This window comes from Furipterus horrens, unplaced genomic scaffold, assembly GCF_987537825.1.
Source record: "Furipterus horrens unplaced genomic scaffold, mFurHor1.1.pri manual_scaffold_17, whole genome shotgun sequence".
Classification (NCBI taxonomy): domain Eukaryota; kingdom Metazoa; phylum Chordata; class Mammalia; order Chiroptera; family Furipteridae; genus Furipterus; species Furipterus horrens.
In genome coordinates, this window is record NW_028327187.1 from 21,889,105 (window position 1) to 21,904,741 (window position 15,637).

The window sequence follows — 15,637 nt, forward strand, 5'->3', positions numbered from 1 at the left end:
CTCATTTTTTTCAATTCTTGATTTCTCATTCTGTACTGGTTGACTGTTGTTTTCCTCCTTATGTTCCAAATCATAGATTTGAACCCCAGTTTCCTTCCCTTCACCATTGGTTTTGTGTGGATTTTCCTTCGTTGCATTTAGCATAGTCTTCACTTCTTCCCTTATGTGTTTGCCATACTTAAGAATATCTGTCAAGCCTGTGAGCACCTCTATCACCAGTGTTTGGAATTCTGCGTCTGTTAGGTTGGCTATCTCCTCATCACTTAGTTCTCCCACTGGAACCTTGATCTGCTCCCCCTTTTGGGCCATACTTCTCTGTCTCCTCATCTTGACAGACTCCTGTATTTGTTTGCCTCTGTGTCTTCGGTAGAGCTGTCACTCCTGTTACATTGTAAGGGGCGGAGCCCCTTAGGTTTTCTCCTCAGTAGGGGGCGACTCATTTCACCAGTTTGTGGTGCTGTATGTGGAGGAGGGGTCTGAAAGGAAAAAAAGTCACTTGCTCAGCACTTGCTCTTTTCCAGGCACTTTTCCCCTTTTCCCATTTTGTATGAGACTGTCGCCTCTCTAGTTGTTGCCCTGGCCATTGTTTCCAGAGTGGGTGGGTCTGCGGATGTTCTAGGACTGTAGGAGCTCTTTAATCAAGAAGACTCTACTGAGAGACCGACAGTTTCTTCCTCTGCCCCAACCCCCACTGGTTTGCATAGTCAGAAGCAATGCGGCTTAATTTTGTCTAGCACTGGGACCGTGAGCTGTGTGGTCTGGTCAGGAACTGGGAACGTGCCCCAGGTGGCCCTCCCCACTTCTTTAAACGTGTGACTCTGCTTTCCACTGGCTTGCCGCTGCTGCAGCTGCTGCCACCACTGCACTGTATCCTCTCCGTCCTGGCTCCGCCCCTTCTACCTGTCTGGATGAGTATTTCTTCTTTATATCTTTGTTTGTTGGACCTCCATGCAGCTCGATTTTCTGGAACTTATGGTTGTCTTTAGTTTTGAGGTAGTTGTACTCCTTCTTAGTTGTGGAGGGAGACCCAGCATGTTTGTCTAGGCCTCCATCTTGGCCAGAAGTCCTTCACTATCTTAATGATGTCCTTTGATGAAGGAAGTTTTTAATTTTAATGAAGTCCAATTTGTCCATGTTTTCTTTTATGACTAGTGTTTTTGTATCCTGTTGGAGAAATATTTTCTTATGCCAACCTTCTTGCTTTAAAAATCTAATTATAATGTTTTATTTTAGAGGAAACTTGGTTGTTTTCTTTTTTAACCTGTTCACTTCATAATCTAATGGATCTGACCTCTTTCTATTGTGATAAATCAGAAACTTTTATGAAATTAACAAGGTTAAAATAAAAACACCGTCCATCAAACCAAATTAAATTGACTCAAAACAAGATTCGATCAACTTACTGAAAAGCTATGTACGTCATCACCACAATTCCTAGGAAAATTGAGGAGATTCCACATCCAGTGTATGTTATAAGTGTTAATATCTGTTCATTCACTGCATCCACTGCAGACCTGGATAAATCCTAGGGAAAGCAATGTGTTGTATTTTATACATTCACCAGACCAAGTTTATGGTAAAACACTTCCAGTGCTCACTAACAGACAGTTCCTAGGGTATATAGCATCTATTAAGCCAAAGTATGTAAATGGGTATAGGATAAGACTGCATATTTTTTGTTGAGTATTCCTAGTGCAACTTACTGTGTACAGGGCCTAAAGAGTCCTCAACAGCACTGGAAGAACATTTAGTCCTTGGTTTTACTATCATGAACATGTTCCACACTTAAAATATAACAAAACTAATAGATGTGAACTGGGGATGCAAAGTGAATCATTATCTGAACTGAGGATCCCAAAACACTACACAGATCATCAAAATATAAATGTTCCTTTTGCTTAGACTTTAAATAACTTTCATAAAATTAAGAGACGAAATGGACTTTGGAGATCACAACCCAGTAATTTCTTAACCTGAGGTCACTAGAAGACCTGAAATGGCATACAAAATTATTTGAGTATATGTGTGCATTGTCCTGAAAAGAAGGTTCACAGATTTCATCAGATTGTCATAGAGATTAATGGCTCATAAGAAGTTAAGAAGCACTGGTCTGGTAGTTATCAACTAGAAGTGATTTTGTCCCTCTCCTGGGGACATTTAGCAATGTCTTCAGATATTTTTATCACAACAGGGGAAGATGTTATGGGCATCTAGTGGGTGGAGGCCAGGGATGCTGCTAAACATCCTACAATGCACAGAAAATCCCCCCACAACAAAGAATGACTTGCCCCATATTATCTATAGTGTTAAGGTTAAGAAATCCTGGACTACTCCAATCTTTCACATTTCAGAAACAAATCTAAGGTCCAGGCAAGTAAAACAACCTGACCAAGATCACATAGGTACTTAGGGACAGAGCTGGAATGTGAGTGCTGTTCTTTTCACATCTATTGTAATGTTCCAACCAATTTGGAGGGAGCTAAACGAAATGCTGACAATTCAGTAAGTATCAATAGAGCACCTGTTATTTGTTGAATAAATATGGTAAAAATAAAGAAATATAAAACATACATACCTTCAGCCCTCAATGAGCTTACCATTGATAGAATAAGCAACTCACTCATGACACATTCGGATAATAGTATATAATATATAATAAAGTAACTGAAAAGAACTAAGAAATTACTCATAGGTGGGTAGAGAAGAAAACACATTTGAGAGTCATTTTGAATGAAAATTCAGCAAGTTCTGATGTTAGGAGGACAATAAGGAATTCAGGAGATAGAAGAGTTAACAATGAGTCTGAAACTCTAAGCCTTGATATGTGAATTGACCGGATAATTCTTGTTTGGTTAACTTCTGCAAGTAATTTTAAAATACATCTTTCCTACACTACAACTTGACAATAATTATTAAAATTAAAAATTTTAATGACTATATTATTTACTTCAGCAATTATACTTCCATCAATTTATTTTACATAACTATTTACATTAATGTTAGTAGACAAATGAATAAAAATTATTACAGCATTGTTCATAATGGAGAAAACAGTAACAACTAAAATGCCTACCCATGGAGGATTGGTTAAATTCATTTTGTTAAATCCACACAATGGAATACTATAAAGATATTTAAAAATTGAAAGAGATGGATACACATTTTTTGAAAGGTCTCCAATATATATTGTTAGGTGACAAGAAACTGGTAAAAACAGTATAAATAACTTGATTTGATCTCATTTTTATAAAACAAAACATACATTAATATACACATAGGAAAAGATTCTGAAAGAATATACATAAAAGGATTACAGGTGGTGATCTCTTGGGGGGATTGTAGGAACTTTTTCTGTAATATTTGAATTTTGAGAAGCAGGCATTAGTTTTATAAGGAGAAAAAGAAATATTTATTTTCATCTGCTCTACTTTGGATGAACACAGGGGAGCTTTTTTCCACTTGCATGCCGCTTTTCTATAATTTAGTTCACAAATATATTTCTGGCCTGTAATATAATAAAAGTCAAAATTCTATCAAGGAATTATTAAGAGAAAACTCACCAGTAAGACTCCAAAATGTGTGAGGTGGTCACAATGACAGATTGTGTAATTTACATTTGTGTCCTTTACTTTACAGCCTGATGAATTCCATCCACCTTGCCTGTCTTCAAGAGACAAAAGGAAATTTCAAAGCAAATTTTGTTTTCCTTAGAAATATTTAACTTTTCATTATATGCACCTTCCAAACATGTCATAATTAGTATTGTTTGTTAAGACAGCAAGATAGAGGTATAATTGAACAATGAAATTAAATTAAGTCTAGTAAGCTAAATTGATTTTGGAGGGACTTCATAAATGTCCTAACTTCTTGTCTCTCATTTTCCTGTTTTTGTATAGATTATGACAGACTGTAATCATGAGCAACGGTCCTGCCACCATGCTGGAGCAACAAAGTAAGGACTGTTCTTTTTAAAGCAACACAAACAGGAAACAGGTAGATCTTAAACTTTTTGAAGGACATAAGCTATATAATATAATCTGACACTTGGGCCTACTCAGTGAGACTGGAATAAACATCTGAAACTACCTCAAGTGCTTTGCGTTCAAGCCAAATCATGGTCTGAAGCTCCTTAAGGCCAAGATAGCCTCTGGTGTACTTAACACCTGCCTAGTTTCTCCCTTTTGAGTATATTTAGGGTTATAGCACCAACCCTCAAACCTCCATAAACTGTAGATCTTGGATACTAGACAAGATTTAGAGTAAATCTTCCAGGGTAGCACCAGACCAAAGAGGTTATTTTAGGGCAGGCAGCTAAGTATGATTAATACTTTTTCCATGCAGGATAATTATATAGATTCCAGAGTTTCTGGATCCATGTACAGAGGGGTGGGAGCAAAGGGTGGCCTGCAGGAGCCCAGGAACTGGCATTAATGAACACACAGATCAACTTATTGAGGCTGTGAAGGGCATAGCTCATCATTTTACAGGATTCTTATTTTGGGAGACTTGGAGGGAACCAGGAAAAGATAGTGCTATCTCTGTTGTAGGAAAAGAGTAGTATTCCCACATGCCAGGGAGTTCAATGGAAAGAGACTTTCTCTTTTTTCTCATAGTTCCAGGAATACTGAAAAAGGACAAGCTCCCAGGCAGAGTGTCCACAGGTGGAAGGACTGTTCACATGGCCACTCATAGCATTCTAGGGGAAATTGATTCTGTGTGGGAATTATCTGAGATTTGTCAATATCCCTGAAGATTCCAATGGAGGTGGCAAGATTAAGGACACATTCAGCATCCTGTTCCCATCCCCTTCCCTTACTCTCCCCAAAGACTTATACCTAGCCAATCAGGAAAGGCTCTTAGAGACCAAGCATGAAGTGTTATCTCCTTAATAAAAAAATAAAAGGATTGGAGTCCCAAGAGAGTAAATGGACTATCTAATGACACACAGTTGGGCTAGAGAGATGAGAAAAATAAAGGAAGGAACTAGTAGTAGATGTTACAAATTTCCATAAGAAAATATAGTCAGGTGTTCATTCCTCAACTTTCTTCAAACAGCTTGAGGCTACTCTGTACTAGGTCTTCTAGTTTTCTTCCTTTCAAGTTTGCTTACCCCTGGGTTGTGTGATTTTCTAATCTCCCAAATAAGTCTTTTATCAAAAAGGAAGTGTTTTTTAAGCCCCAAGGCCCAAATTGGTTCTAAAACTCACTTGTATCTTGGTTCATCACAGTTCTCTGTTGGGTCTGATAAGACAGTAGCTTCATTATGACTCCCTCTTTTCAGTTGCTAAACTAGAAAACTGCAAGGGGCAAAGTCTCATTGAAAGCCAAAGACAAAGTTTGCTAAGAAAAATACTTACTGTTACTCCCAAAGTCCCAAAAGGCACATTGAACTTGATCATAATCCTATAAAAAAGAAGAATCATAGGTAAACACCTTTCCTTGTGATAGTTACCACACAATGACAACTACACACAAATGTTTTTTCTCAATGCTTTTTTACAAACAGTAGGCACACACACAGAGATCATTTGTGTTGGTTTTGAGACTCACCCCAGGTAACTTGGGATTTACAAGTTGAGAAAACATCATGCTATACTGCATCGTGATCTAATGTGTGTCCTTTAAAATATTTTGTAACATAGGTATTTTCCACATCCTCCTGGGCCTCACACCAGGCTGTGGATGATTGGTACAGGTCTGATGTATGGTAGGTGTTCCTTGTGGAACTTTTGAGTTTGGGGCTCACAGTTGAATCCAAGCCTTATAGATACAAGGTTTAACTGCCTCCTTATTAGGCCTAATGAGTATTCCTGAGGCCTCACCAGGTCCTACAATGTCCAGGACAGATGACAATGAGAAACTGGTTATTGGGGGATGCTTGGAGAGCTGTGTCCCAGCGGAATTAAGATCTTACCTATCTATCACATTTTATTTAGTATCCACTTTTTAAAAATTCCCTCTCCCATTATTTCTTCTTATCTTCTAGAATTAAGAGCTCAAAAAATATGCTGTACCATTTGATCTTTTAGATTTGGAGTGAAAGAAGATATTAAGACTTCACACTGGACATACATTAACATCAAAGAATATAATGGTAGTTCATTCTTACACTATAACTTATAGCTTAATTTGATCATTTAGTAATATATACCATATATTTTGCCATATGACTATCATTTTAAACCTTTGGTGATAATTAATACATATTTTAATACTCTTCATGGAAACTTAAAGGATAGAAATGTTCAATTATTTTGAATTAAATTGTTTGTCTCACACGAAAATGAATGGAATTAAATAACATTTAGTGTGATGGGACAACCAAAAATCCGCCTGCCTCCAGTAACTCCTCTGCCAACCTGTCACAGTGTTAGAAGACCACCATTAGTTATCTTATTAGGCTAAGGCATTATTTCTAGAAGCCCCAGTTGCAACACACCTCAGCTACTTGAAATGAAATAATCTTCATTAAGTCTTATATCATATCTGTTAACTAGCCAATTATTTTTAAATGGAAAATCATGGAAGGGTTCTAAGGCCTTTTTATTCTGAGATGAAAATAGGTATGTTACCTGGTTTCCTTCAATATGCTGCAGAGTAATAACTACTGGGTCAGCCAAGTTTTTAATAGATGTATCTGAAATGCTGGCACTCACAACATATGTGGTTAATGCTTTAGTGACATTTTTGGCCTATAAAAGAAATATAAGAAAGAGGATTTCAGGTCCTAAATTAAAAAATTTTTTCCATGTTAATAATCAATCTAGAATTTTGAAGTACTACACAGCATTAGGTACAGAAATATGGAAAATAATATCACAAGATAAGAAAGAATTTTAGAGGTTATTTAGCTCATCTCCTGTTTTTGCATAAGATCTCAATTATACCATGGTAGAACAACTTATTAATCCAGACATACATCCAAATATCTAACAGGCATTGGTTTTGTGCCTGATACTTAGTACTGCACTAGAAGCAGAACAAAACTATTTCCTACTTTGATAACTTGCTGGACCATGACATGTTCCAGCTTATCCCAGCTCTAACCCTCAACCAACCTTACCTGCTTTTCAGAAGCCCCTCCTTATAAGGAAGATAAATCCATCATGATGTAGTTATAAGCTACTTCCTGTTCCATCCTCACTGGAGATGGAGGCAGGTTGATCAACATCTAGCTTGGAACACGTCTCTGAGGACATTCATCCCCTCACTAGGGGACCATGAACTCTGAGGCCAGAGTATGGGCATTGTGTGTCCTATTGTCTCCCACAGGGTCTAGCACACAGTATTTTATCTTGTACCCAAAGTGAGTCAGGTACTTTGTTAGGTGTTTTCCACATACACTATCTTCAGTGCTCACTGAAACAATATAGGCATTTTCCAGTTAAACTGAGGCTTGGGGAGGCCCAAAACCTTGGACAAAATTCACACAGCTAGTGAGTAATAGGGAAGAGATGCTTAACAAATGTTGGTTTAAAGAAAACAAGCTAGAATGTAGCCCTTGAGATGTGAATCTTGATAATTAACAGGGCTAAAGTGCTATATGTCAAGACTTCAGGAGGCAAGGCAGCTGAAGACTTCCTCTTCTGGGCACAAATGAAGAAATGAAATACAGGGCAGGTGCAAGACAAGAGGGAGAGGAAGCAAATCCTCTGAGAACTTGTCAAGAAAGCTTAGAGAAGATGAGCCCAGATGATGTTCCTTGGGGAGCCCACTGGACCACTTTTAGAAGATGACGGGTCTTTATATTTCGAAGCCATGCAGTCGCTGAGAACTGAGTCCTTGTGAACACAAGCTAGGTCTCCACAAGAAAGCCACTCATTTCCTGTTCCTGTCAAACTCTGTTCATCTAAAGCCAGCCTAATGGTTCAGGACTCCCTACAAAGAGGTATTTCTCAGGGTAACCTGATGTAGAGGTGGATATGATGGAAAGGGCCTTTGCTGACAGTCAAAAGATCAAGTGTGAGCCTAAGCCCTCCTGTTCCTTCAAAGTGCTTTCCCCTTTATGGGACATTGTGATACAAAGGAAGGTGGACCAAATGATATCTAACAACCCTCCCAACTTAGTCCAAAACATACAGTTTTTTGTAGTAGAAAGGCCAAAGGAAGAGAAACACAATGACCCAGGACTTAATTATCTGTTCTCTGGCTTTACTTCCCTTACATACAAAATGGTGATTATGCAAGGAAAGGAACTAATTCATTTCTCATTCTGTCATCCTATGAGATATAGGTTCAAGTTTTACCTGTTTTACTTCTGAACCTTTATGGAAGCTGTTTTCTGTGCCTGAAACACTCCTCTTTTTCCTCACTATCTTTTCATCTTCTAGCTCCTACTCAACCTGAGGTCTCAGCTGACACCTCTCTTACACTAGGTCTTTCCTGATCTCCCAGACAAGGGTAGGTGCCATCTTTTATGCTCCAAGAGCCCCTGTGCCATACTGTATTGCTTAGTGCTTTGTCCCTCTATCTGAAAACTGTCACTGGTGGAGGAGTAGAGGAGGAGATACATATTTTCCAAGAGTGGTGTCTTAAATTTTTTAAGGCAATATGTTATATGACAGTAAGATTTTGATCAGAATATGTAGAAAGAAATAGTGTGAAAGCAAGCCTGTATGAGTCAGGACTCAAGGAAATGGCAGTTAAAGGATGGTATCTTTTGTAAGTAGTCACTCCCCAAAAACCACTGGAACAGTTCCCACTCTTGGGTCACCCCTTTCATTGTAAGAACCTTCAGATCTCTGTTCTCCCCCGTTAGGCTGTAAGTTCCATGAGGACAAGCATCTATTTCTCTTGCTCACAACTGTATCCCTAACATCCAGCACCATGCAAGACACATAGTAGAAATTTAACAAATATTTTCTGTCTGATATATAACTACATGAATAAATGAATAAATTGTGTCACTTTTAGCAGGTCCTTTCCCCTATCTGGGTCTCAATTTCCTCATTGGTAAAATGAAGAGATGAGACATTATGAGTTATAAGGGCCCTTCCAGCTCTGAATTTGATGACAGGCTAGTTCTACTCCTTCTTCATCTGGCACTATGACGTTTGTAGGCTAATTTAGGCAAAGATCTTTAATCCCTTTAAATGGAATGTGTTAGTGAATAAAAATTACTTACTAGGTGTGAAATATTTGCAAAACAACTTTATCTTTTCTTCTATGACACAAGCACAGCCCTTTAAAGAAATAAAATTACCAAAATAATGGCATTTCAGATGATCCAGAGAAACTGCAAGCCTTCCAAAATTGTCAGAGTGCTATGAATTACATTTGTAATTTTTATTAAAAATTTTTTTTATTAACTGGCTTGTTCTGTCTCCAACTTAATTTTTTTTCTATTAAAAAGTCTAATAAATATATATGTAATGAAAACATGTTGGGTACCTAAACATGAAAATAAAACATGTCTGAGCCATGACATATGCCACAATCTACTTTGAAAACAAGGCAGAAGTATGAAATAAGAAAAAATCAGGGGGTGTGGAGGAGAGCAGGGACTCACAAACTTCAGGCAGGCTTCCTGAGTGGGACTTGAGATAAGCCCACAGGAATAAGTAGAATTTTAGATTGATAGGGAGGGACTGGCTAGGGAATTCCAGTAGAACAGAACATCTACAGACACAGATGGAGACAATATAGTATATTTAAGTCGGTATGTGGTAAATTTAAGGTGGTCCAGAACAACTTTCCCCAAAATTCAAAAATAACTCTGTGGACATTTGACCATTAAGAATTCATTCCTTTCAATAGCCTCTTTAGGAAATGCAAACACACCTGGGCAAGTTAATGTATTGACCTAGTAAATACTTGTGCTTTGGAGTTCAACAGCCTGGGTTTGATTCCTAGCTTTGCTACTTCCTAGCTCTGTGACCTTGGACAAAATTACTTAACCTCTTTGTCTTAGTTTGTTCAGGCTGCTATAACAAAGTATCACAGACTGAGGAACTTATAAGCAATAGAAATCTATTTCTCATAGTTCTGGAGGCTGGAAATCTAAGATCAGGGGGCCGGTGTTGTCAGGTTCTGGTGAAAACCTAGTTTTTTATTCATAGATGATACTTTGTCGCTGTGTCCTCGCATGGTGGAAGAGGTGAGAGAGCTCTCTAAGGCTTCTTTTATAAGGACACTAATCCCATTCATGAGGGTTCCGTTGCCATGACCTATTCACCTCCCAAAGCACCTCCTTTCTAATACCAACACCTTGGAGGGTTAGGATTTCAACACAAGAGTTTTGGGAGGACACAAACATTCAGATCACAAAATTCTGAGTCTTGATTTCTTGTGAGAAGTACATGAGATAATAACTGTAAATATTAAACATTAATAGTGATCATCATCAACAACTTCATGCAAACCCAGATTGTTTTCTTCCCAACAGCTAGATGGGACAGAGCAGGCTGAAGGAATGAAACTTTTGATAGGCAGAGTCCCAAGACAGGAAAGTAATAATAGCAATGCAAATACTTACATGGTGCTTATTATGAGCCAGGCAATATTTTAAGCACTTTATATACAGTAACTATTTATTTGTTTATTTATTTATTTTTAAAGAGAAAGGAAGGGAAGGATAAAGAGAGGGATAGAAATATCTATGTGAGAGAGCAACACTGATCAGTTGCCTAACCTCACCTGCACCACACACATGCCCTGACCAGGGACTGAACCCACAACCAAGGCATGTGTCCTGATGCATAATCAAACCAGTGACCTTTTGGTTATGGGATGATGCACAAGCAACTGAGACACAACAGCTAGGGCTATATATTAACTCTTTTAATCTTTCAACAGCCCAGTGTGGTACTTACTATTATCTTGTTTTACATAGGAGGAATCTAAGGCACAGAGAGGTTAAGTAACATGTCCAAGGTCACACAGCAGAGCCAGCTTTGTATTCAGCCAGTTTGGTACCAGAGTTCATTATCTTAACCACCACATTATACTGCCTCTCTGTTTCAATAATCAGTGAGGGCTGGAGACCTCAGAGAAGGTGCTGTGGAGGTGGTGAGAAGGAACAACAAATTCATGCAAGCAGTCATCCTGCTAGACACCACTCAGCTTCAAATAAATTCGCCTGGGGGAGTGGACATGTTGGCTTTGAGGAAGCCAGGGAGATTTGGGAGGAAAGCACTGACAAGGTGAAGCAGCATTTCATCAGAACTCGCTGTTCTTTTCTGGCTCTGAAACATCATGAGGCCTCTGTTTGGTCACCAGGTAACCCTTAAGTTCCCTTCCAAAGCTGAGAAGCTGTGAAAATTAAAAACTGTGGAACATCATTAAAGTAGATGTTGATTCATGTTGAGGGCCAGGCATTGTGCTAGAAGACTTGTGGAATAAATCAGAAAGCATATTCTAAAATAAACAGAACACCATGAAAATAGCAAGAATTTATAATTACTCTGAGTCACCATATGTCAGTCCATGGTCATTACAAAGACAAGAACTTACCTTAAAGAGTGAAGTTTGGCCAAAGAAATTAAACAAGATGGTCTGTAAGTTGCTAAGAGGAATTCTCTCCCTCAGTGATTTAGGCAAATATACGGAAGCCAAAACACTCCCCAGAGGGACTTCACTTAGGGAAATCTGTCACAAAAAGCCAGGAAATGAAAATTAGACTCATCACCCATAAACTTGAAGTCCTCTCCACTTCCCACCCCAGCCTAGCCTCAGCCTTACAGTATCACATGGTGGGCTGAAGATGGGAACTAGCTCCATAAGCTATGCTATACATTTTACACACACATGCAGAAACACACACATACACATTCAGATCATAGGCTAAGACGTGACTCAGTGCACACAGACATAGACACACACACACAATACCCTTTCCTTTTTAAACATAGCCTTGAGTTTCTTTCCTTTGATCTGCTTCCACCTGAGTATTTATGGAGGTGGAAAGAGGAGGGAAAAGTTAAGTGATTTGTCATGGTTCTCAAAAGTAGAGGTCACCCTTCTTTCATATAATTCTGAAAGGGGAAAAACAAAACAACCACAAAAACCCCAATACAATAGCATTAGACACTTGTCCCATCATTCATTCAGCAATGCTTTCATTAAAAATTGGTGCAAGACTTCCAGCAAAGATGGAGACCTAGACAAACACGCTGGGTTTCTCTCCACAACTAAGAAGCAATACAACTACCCCAAAACTAGAGACAACCAGAAGTTCCAGAAAATCAAGCTGCATGGAAGTCCAACAAACAAAGACATAAAGAAGAAATACTCATCCAGACAGGTAGGAGGGGCAGAGCTGGGGCACAGAGGATGCAGTTTGGTGGCGGTGGTGATGGCGGCAGCAGCAGCAGCAGCAGCAGCAGCAGCAGGATGGCAGAAAGTGCAGTCACACATTTTGAAAAGTGGGTAAGGGCACCTGGGAAACGTTCCCAACTCCTGACCAGACTGTGCGGCTCACGGTCCCAGTGCCAGGGGAAATCAGCCTCATTGCTTCTGATTGTGCAAACCTGTGGGGGCTGGGGTGGAGGAAGAAACTGCCAGTGTCTAAGTAGAGTCTACCTATTTAAAGGGCCCCCATGATCCTAGAATGTCTGCAGAACCACCCACTCCGGAAACAACAGCCAGGGCAACAGCTAGAGAGGCACCAGTCACATATGAAAGTGGGAGAAGTGCCTGGAAAGGGGGCAAGTGCTGAGCAAGCGGCATTGTTCCCTCCCTGAGCCCTCCCCCACATATAGCGGCACAACATGGTAAAACTGATCACCCTATACTGATGAATATCTAAGGTTCTGTCCCTTACAACGTAATAGGAGTGACAGCTTTACCTAAGACACAGAGGCAAACAACACAGGAGCCTGTCAAGATGAGGAGACAGAGAAGCATGGCCCAAAAGAGGAAATGGATCAAGGTTCCAGTGGGAGAACTAAGTGATGAGGAGATAGCCAACCTAACAGACGCAGAATTCCAAACACTAGTGATAAGGATGCTCACAGGCTTGACAGATATGCTTAAGTATGGCAAACGCATGAGGAAGAAGTGAAGGCTATGCTAAATGAAACGAAGGAAAATCCACACAAAACCATTGGTGAAGGGAAGGAAACAGGTTCAAATCAATTATTTGGAATATAAGGAAGAGAAAAACAGTCAACCAGTACTGCATGAGGAAATAAGATTTGAAAAAAATGAGGAGAGGCTTAGGAACCTCTGGGACAACTTTAAACATGCCAACATCTGAATCATAGGGGTTCCAGAAGGAGAAGAGGAAGAGCAAAAAGTTGGAAGCTTATGTGAAAAAATAATGAAGGAAAACTTCCCCAATTTGGTGAAGGAAATAGACGTACAAGTCCAAGAAGCACAGAGTCCCAAGCAAGCTAGACCCAAAGAGGACCACACCAAGACACATCATCATTAAAATGTCAAAGGTTCAAGATAGAGAGAATCTTAAAAGCAGCAAGAGAAAAGCAGAGAGTTACCTACAATGGAGTGCCTATAAAACTATCAGCTGATCTCTCAGAATAAACTTTGCAGGCAAAAGGGACTGGCAAGGAGTATTCACGATGATGAAAAGCAAGAACCTACAGCCAAGATTACTCTATCCAGCAAAGCTATAATTTAGAATGGAAGGGCAGATGAAGTGCTTCCCAGACAAGGTAAAGCTAAAAGAGTTCATTATCATCAAACCATTATTACATGAAATGTTACAGAGACTTATTTAAGAAAAAGGAGATCAAAATTATGAACACTAAAATGACAACTCACAACTATCAACAACGTAATCTAAAAAATAAAAACAAAATCCAACTAAGTAATCCAGAATAAAAACAGAATCATAGGTATGGGGATCATCTGGAGGATTATCAGCTGGGAGGGGGAAGGGGGAGAAATGGGGAAGTGGTGCAGGGATTAAGAAGCATAATTTGTTGGTACAAAATAGACAGGGAGAATTTAAGAGTAATATAGGAAAAGGGTGAAGCCGAAGAACTTATATGCATGACCCATGGACATGAACTAAGAGGGATGGGATTGCTAGAGGAAGGGGGGTACTGGGCAGAGGGGAGCAAAGGAGAAAAAATTGTAACTACTGTAACAACATAATCAATAAAATATACTTAAAAACAATTGGGGCAGGAACTGAGGTGTTAGGCCTTAGGAATTCTTTTAGAGGTTTGCTATCAGAAGAATTTGCTAATTTGACTGGCAATAATATTTGATAAGTATTGGGACATTTTTGACAGTGAAAGGAGGCTTTACCAATAATTACATTAGGACCACAGTTGTAAACCTCAACTCTCCTAGACAAAGCAACATATATGGGCATTCTTATGTGTATTCTCTAATTTAATCCCTCTACCAATTCTGAAAAGTATGCTGTATTATGCTATCAGGAACTGGGGGCTCAGAGAGGTTAAATGACTTGTTTGGGGTCACATAACTGGGATACAGTTGTACAACGATATGTGTGATTTTGTCCCACATTTTCTGCATTATCCATGCTGCCTCTCAAGGAACTGTTATCTAGCTGGGTGCATCATGGGGAAATGAAAGTTTATAATATTTCTAAGAATGACTTGTGACCCCAATAGCCATATAGCTCTTCTGGCACAAATGAACTCTGCTAGGGCAATCAAGTACCATAGAGAGTTTATAATTTAGCTTCAATGTGTAAGCACTTTGGTACCAAGAATGTGATAGGGGTTGGTTGACTTGTTTCTCCATAAAGATCTATAATAAAATATCCTATCTGTAACCAAAATGCAATGGGAAGTCAGCATCTGCTTCCAGTATGACTGAATAGGTCCTGATGGACTTGACCCTCCTGTATATAACAGCTATACAAAATGACCATGACTTGAAGGCACTGGAAAATAAACAAAAGCAGGCAGATTCTGGAAAATAGTAGACACTTGGAAGAAGGTAATATCACAAGGTGAATTAACTGTTTTTATAGCATTCAGCCTGCTGGCAGGCTGAAACTAATACTGTGAAGGATGCTCAAAATTCTGATAGAAAATCTGCAGTCTTTCTTGCATGAAGAACCAGAAAACAAAGGTTCAGACAACCACAGCCACTGGAAGGTCAGAGGTAAATCCTAGAGAAAAGAGAGCTAGAAAAGGGGAGCCAAAATTTTGAGTATCAAGTCTGCTTGGCCTCTGACCCACATAGATATAGGACAGACTCCAGTAAGGAAAACTAAGATTTGAGCTGCCATCCAGAAGATGAAATCTACAGTTTGGTTCTAACCAAGTTAATTGGTTTAACAAAAATTAATAGTCTCCAGAGGAATATAGTAGAATATAGAGTTTCCACAATGTAACACTCACAATATGCATGAGATAATTCTATATTACTCAATATGTGAAGAAAAAAACAGATGTGATTCATTTTCAATGGAAAGGCAATCAATGAAGATCAACTTTGAGATGACTCAGATGTTAGAAACAGCAGACAATAACTTTAAAGCAGTTAGTATAACTATGCTCAGTTATTTAAAATAAAATATACTTGCAATTAATGCAAAAAGAGGAAGTAACAGCAGGGAAATAGAAGCAAAAATACCCTAAAAATGTAAATTCTAGAACTGATAATACAGTATCAGAAAATTTTTAATTGTACTGGAAGGGTTCAGTAGTATCATGAAGATGACAGAGGTCAAGGGGCTTGAAGATAATTCAATAGA

The 15,637-nt window shown here is 38.9% G+C and overlaps 1 protein-coding gene across 1 annotated transcript in view; it reads right to left on the reverse strand.

Moving 5' to 3' along the window:
- Nucleotides 1–15,637, reverse strand: part of ADGRG4 (adhesion G protein-coupled receptor G4) — a 154,468-nt gene that overhangs the window by 27,312 nt on the left and 111,519 nt on the right. The window contains exons 14-18 of the mRNA XM_090264028.1: nt 11,452–11,586; nt 6,573–6,692; nt 5,358–5,403; nt 3,561–3,664; nt 1,404–1,525 (exon numbers count right to left, since the gene is read on the reverse strand). Coding sequence (XP_090120154.1) covers nt 1,404–1,525; nt 3,561–3,664; nt 5,358–5,403; nt 6,573–6,692; nt 11,452–11,586 — 527 coding nt within the window. The remainder of the gene's footprint in view (nt 1–1,403; nt 1,526–3,560; nt 3,665–5,357; nt 5,404–6,572; nt 6,693–11,451; nt 11,587–15,637) is intronic.